Genomic DNA, 5,485 nt, shown 5'->3' with positions numbered 1-5,485 from the left:
CGCCCCGCCGCCCCGCCCCCCCGCCGTCCTATTGGCCGGCCGCTGCCCCCGCCGCCGCTTCTATTGGGCGAGCAGGCGCGCGTCACGTTTTTTATTGGTTAAGAACTGTGTCAATCCGTCGCTAGGGGGAGGGAGGGGGAGGAGAAGGGGCGGCTGCGCTGATTGGGCAGCGGGCCCGACAAACCGGCGGCGGAGAGCCGCGGGTGAGAGGGCGGTGATAGGTCAGAGGGGCGGGGGGGGCGGGGCAAAGAGTCCGGAAGCGCGTTCTCATTGGCAGAGGGGCGGCTGGGGCGAAATGAGCGGGAGAGGGGAACGGATTCAAACGGAGGCGGGGAGGGGGCGTTGCCATGGCAACGGGGCCCTACCAGGCCCAGGGGCCCACCAGGCCCCGGGGCACCCTTGGGTGCCCCCTCAGCCCTGTCAGTCGCATGAAACACCACACAAGTACACGAATGTGGTTTAACCCAGCCGGCAGCTAAACACCACGCAGCCCTTCGCTCACCCTCCCCTCTCCCTCTCTGGGACGGGGGAGAGAAATGGAAAGTGAAGCCCGTGAATTGAGATAAAGACAGTTTAATAAGATAGGAAAATAATAATAACAATAATAACAATAATAATAATAATACAATGATGATAATAGTACTACTACTACTAATATGTACAAACAAGTGATGCACAATGCAATTGCTCACCACCTGCTGACCGATGCCCAGCCTAACCCCGAGCAGTCCGGCCCCCTCCCCCGGCCAGCCACCCCTATATATTGCTCAACATGACCCCATATGGTATGGAATACCCCTTTGGCTAGTTTGGGTCAGCTGTCCTGGGTCTGTCCCCTCCCAGCTCTTACTGCACCCCCAGCCTGCCCATTGGCAGGACAGAGCAAGATGTCCTTGGCTTGGTGTAAGCACTGCTCTGCAACAATTAAAACATCGGGGTGTTATCAGCACTCTTCTCATCCTAAGCCAAAACATAGCACCCTACCAGCTACTAGGAGGAAAATTAACTCTGTTCTAACTGAAACCAGGACAACGAATAAACGCGTGTTGAGCCACGGACACTCGCAAACACGGGGAAGGGGCAGGGCGCTGGGCTCCGTGGGTCCCCCGCAGTCATCTCCCCTGGCTCCTGCTCTTCTCCAGGGCCGCCAGCGAGTCCACGATCCCTGCCAACACACGGCTGCCTCAGCACTCATGGCTGCCTCAGCACACAGCTCCCTCAGCACCCACGGCACTTCCCAACCCTCAGAGCAACCACTTGTCCCGGCCCCACCAGCTGTAAACGTGGCACAACCTTCCCCCGAGCACAGCAATGCCCCCGTTCGGTGATTCGTGGCATCCCAGAATCACTAAGAAAAGCCCCCCAAGATCGTTAAATTAATTAATTGCTCCCACACTGTGCCAGCTGGGCAGCCAGGTGATTATGGTCATGGCGTGGGTAAAGGCTGAGCACACAGACTGTGAATGCATCAGCTACACTCTTGTGTTAGGGGGCTTGGTGTCTGTGAGACAAGGAGTAATCCCCAAAGACAAAATCTTCCTTTTTCCATTTCAAATGGAAAACAAGGGGCAGATTAACCACTGAAGCAGCTGCCTGAGTGGTGCACGGGGCCCTGGGGCAGATGTCCAGGACACTCACGCTCAGCACACGGGCGCAGGGATGGGTCAAAGGCCCGGCACTCATCGATGATTTTCCTCAGCTCTTCGGGACAATCATCCCCAACAGGGTCCTGGTACTGGTGGTCGCAGATTTTATCTCTGATTTCCTGGAGGGAGCAGCCTAGGCAACACGTGTGCCAGCAGGGACATCAGGAGGGTGTCTTCACACCAGAGCCATCCTGCAGCCTCCTCCATGGAGGAGCCAGCAGAGGAGCCACCCAAATTGAGCCTGTAATGAACCCCTCCCGTCTTTGCCAAAACACCACTGGGCTTCGCAGAAGCACGGAAATGTCTCAATGCTTCAGTGCACACGAACAGCAAATAGAGACGACCTTTCGTGCATGTTTGTGGTTTAAGCGTGTGCTGAAGCTGTGGAGACATCATGCAGAGCCAGGCACTGAGACCCACACAGCCAAGGCCCCAGCAGCCAAGCTTTTACTCAGGGCACCAGATCACTTCTGTCTCACCTTCAAATGGGATTTTGGAGGTTGCAATCTCCCACAGCACGATCCCAAAGCTGGAATGAGATAAGCAAGAGTCTCTCAGCATTGATTCCACCACCACCTCATCCTCCTTTCTAACTGAGGGAGCTGCTGGGCTATTCCAAGCACAGTTGGCTGCATGTATCTCTGATTAAACCTGGCCTTCACCCACAGCTTGAGAGGTAGTCCGCTCCTCCAGGAGGGGACTGGTGGGGCAGACACACCTGTATATTTCACAGGACCTCTTGTAGGGGTAGTAGATGTCCTTCAGGTTCTCGGGGGCAACATAAGCCAACATAGACACTTGGTTCCAGCTCTTTTTGGCTTTCCTCTTGATGGAGGACTCTGTTTCACACAGCTCAAATCCCGACAGCTGATTGTGAGAATGAGAAAGGGAAAAGTGTTAGAAATGCAGGGCTGGTTGCTGGTTCTCAGTTCAAGTTTTGAGGCCAGTTCTCCTCTGGGTTGTGTGGTGGGGTTTTCCTTTCCTAACATCCACAGTTAGCAGCTAAATGCAAACTCACCACCCTCCTCTACATTTAGAGCAGATACCCGAGACAGATACCTGGTAAAAATACAAGTTAATTTTAATTGTCATTAAATAGCCTTATTTTCGGAAGAGCTGAGGAACTGCTCACATTGCTCTCTGTGCAGTACAGAAACCTATAGCATGGCTGGGGATGGACCTGAGCTGGAGAAAACAGAGCGAGGTGCCTGCAACCACATGTGCTGCCCGGCACAATGCTCTTTCTGTGAGTGAAACCATAGGTGGAGGTAGGGGATTCACCTCCCTACCTTCATCTTGTCCTAGGTCTCAGAAAAGCTTAATGTTGCTGCTGATAAAACAGAGCTAAATGGTGAGCTGAGGTGTAAGCGTCTGAGGTGATGGGGAGGTGACTCCCCCAGTTGTTATTCTGGGCTATCACGATTCCCTTCTGTGTTGGTGGGGGGAGAGGTCCGTAGAAAAAGCCCAAACTCCACAGAGCTTCTCCAGGCATGGTCCTTACCTTCACGCAGTAATCTCCAGCCACCAGGAACTTGTTGCTGCAGATGCAGCCGTGCAGTCGGGACTTTTCCTCCGTCTGGTGCAACCTGCAGCCGGGCAGAACCAAGGGCAACACAAGGTCATGGACCCAGCCCCACCTCTGGGCTCCCTCCCATCACGAAATAACGAGCCTTCTGGATGAGCAGGGCCCGTAAGGAGAACTAGCCATGCTGTAGGGTCCTCCTGAAGCTGCCCTGTGGGTGCTGGGGAGGAGAGGGAACAGGGTTTCTCCCTTTCAGGCTTTAAAAGCTTTGAGGCAGATGTAGGGGCCAGTGACCCTGGGAAAAGGGGCACTGCTGCATCCAAACCACGTCTGACCTCTTCTCCAGCCTCCCATCCCGGTGTCCCAGGCATCCCAGGTGGCAGAAATGGGGTCTCACGGGATGCCAAGAGGTACCAAGCACAATTTGTGGTTCCCCTAGTGGACTAAATCACCGATTGAGGCAGGAGCTCACCTGTAAAGACCCCTGGCGGCTCCCAGGGCCATCCGAATGCGGATCTCCCAGGAGAGATGGCGCTGCTTGGTCAGCACCTCCCGCAGCGTCCCGTGCTTGCAGTACTCCATGACGATGGAGAAGCAGGGGCTCCCGTCTGAGCAAAAAGATGCCTGATGAGGGTGCTGTTGGGCAGCAGCTGGCCCAGGGTGCCGGTGGCACAGCCACCAGCGAGGACAGCCACGGCCCAGGCTTTGGCAGCCCGTGCCAAGGGGGTCCCGGGGTCTGCATCGACCACGGGAAGCCAGTGCTGGCTCTGCTTGGCAGAACTGGCCGGGTGTCTTTGAATTTTTGGGATCTGGCGTAAAGCGTTAGTGCTTTACAGCTGGGACCTGCCCCTTTTCCGTGAGTCTGGAGTCTGCGAACCCCTCGAGCATCCCCCCCTTGTGTCACCTCAACCCACTGGGGAGCGAAAGGGTGACAGGAACGCCTCCCCCTTACCTTTCTCCTCAATGCAGATCCCGTACATGCGCAGGATGTTCGGAGACTCGAACTTCTTCAGGGTCTGAATCTCCTTCTCGAAGATGTCTCTCACCTTCCTGCAGAGAGGGGCAGCAGGGTGAGGTCCCCAGGCGAGGCGCTCGGTGCCACCCTCCCTGCTCGCTGCCACCTCCCAGCCCAGCACAACTCACGTCGTGTCGGTGGTCAGCGGCCTCTTGAAGGTTTTGATGGCCACGGGGTACTTGAGATATTCTCCCTCATAGAGGTCGTAGCGCTCGGTGTCCTGCAGGTGCCTGTAGAAGGTGAGCTGGTCCCTCTCAATCTCAGTGATATCTTCTCTTTTACCAACGTTGACCTTCTTCAAGCCTGCTCCCGCACACCAGGAGGGAACGAGGGGCAGGTTAGGCAGGGCTGGGGGCCGCTGGTTGTTTTGGCAGGGCATTTTACGCCAGCCTTTGGTCTTTCTAAAAGGGGAAGGGATGCATTGCACAGCTCCTGAGCTGTGCTTGGGTTTGCAACACCCACTTACTGTCCATCACGCGCACGATTTTGCTCAGCTCGCTCTGCATCCAGTCCACCTTGTCCTCCATGCACTGCCTGTCCATGTAGATCTCCCTGGCCCCATCTCTGGGCTCTTCGGTACCTGGCAAAGGACAGGCGTGGAGATGGGTGGGAGGAACGAGCTTTGTTTCCCTCCTGCTTTCAAGAGCCCTTGGGCTTTCCCCAGCTGACGCCACGGGGCCACAGCTGGGCTGGGGAGGGCTGCCGAGCTCCGACCTTAGGGAAATGAGGCCAAACGCACACTTACTCGCAAGCACCTGGTCCAGGAAAGCCCTGTCATCCCTCAGATCCTCGGCGTCCTGCCTGCGGCAGGTTTTTGACTGAAAGGCCGCCAGGAAAGCCTGCTTCTGCTCTGCCTGCAGCAGCAGCGACAGCCCCTGGGCCACGTCCTCCAGGCTCTCGTTCACCCAGACGAACTCCTCGCCGCTGCTGCGGGCGCTCAGGAACTTCTGGATCCAGCTGGCCTGGCTGTACTTGGTCACCAGCTTCTGCGCCTCCTCCAGCGCCTGCAGCAGCTTCTTCAGCATCTGCTCTTCGTGGTGGGAGATGTGCCACCACGGCTGGGCCTGCAGGATCCGCACGGGCTCCAGCAGGATCTGGATGCGCTCCACCAGGCGCTGGCACTGGTGCTTGCAGCACTTGACGTGCTCGAACTGGCTGTGGATGGCCTGGGCCACGCAGAGGACCCTCTCCACGATGTCCATGCTCGCAGCAGAGGGCTTGGGGACGTGGCACAGCGGCGTCTGCTGGAGGTGCTCCCCTGGCAACGCTCGTGGGTCAGTTTAATTCGGCTCTTCCCCGCCT

The 5,485-nt window shown here is 56.9% G+C and overlaps 1 protein-coding gene across 2 annotated transcripts; it reads right to left on the bottom strand.

The window, feature by feature from the left end:
* Positions 1 to 808: 808 nt before the first annotated feature.
* Positions 809 to 5,485, bottom strand: MLKL (mixed lineage kinase domain like pseudokinase). 2 transcript variants are annotated; one of them, XM_082770394.1, is made up of 10 exons: positions 4,929 to 5,485; positions 4,650 to 4,763; positions 4,312 to 4,486; positions 4,121 to 4,218; positions 3,641 to 3,776; positions 3,148 to 3,232; positions 2,365 to 2,513; positions 2,126 to 2,175; positions 1,639 to 1,779; positions 809 to 1,165 (listed from the first exon to the last, which is right to left on the bottom strand). In XM_082770394.1, the coding sequence occupies exons 1-10, from the start codon at positions 5,383 to 5,385 to the stop codon at positions 1,113 to 1,115; spliced, it is 1,458 nt and encodes a 485-aa protein (XP_082626520.1). In that variant the 5' UTR covers positions 5,386 to 5,485; the 3' UTR covers positions 809 to 1,112. The 2 variants fall into 2 exon arrangements, with proteins under 2 accessions (XP_082626520.1, XP_082626519.1); XM_082770393.1 differs by lacking the exon at positions 809 to 1,165 and having other exon boundaries at positions 1,341 to 1,779.

This window comes from Aythya marila (assembly GCF_965140915.1).
Source record: "Aythya marila genome assembly, chromosome: 12".
Classification (NCBI taxonomy): domain Eukaryota; kingdom Metazoa; phylum Chordata; class Aves; order Anseriformes; family Anatidae; genus Aythya; species Aythya marila.
The sequence above is the reverse complement of the archived record's forward strand: the minus strand, read 5'-3'. Positions and strand labels throughout refer to the sequence as shown.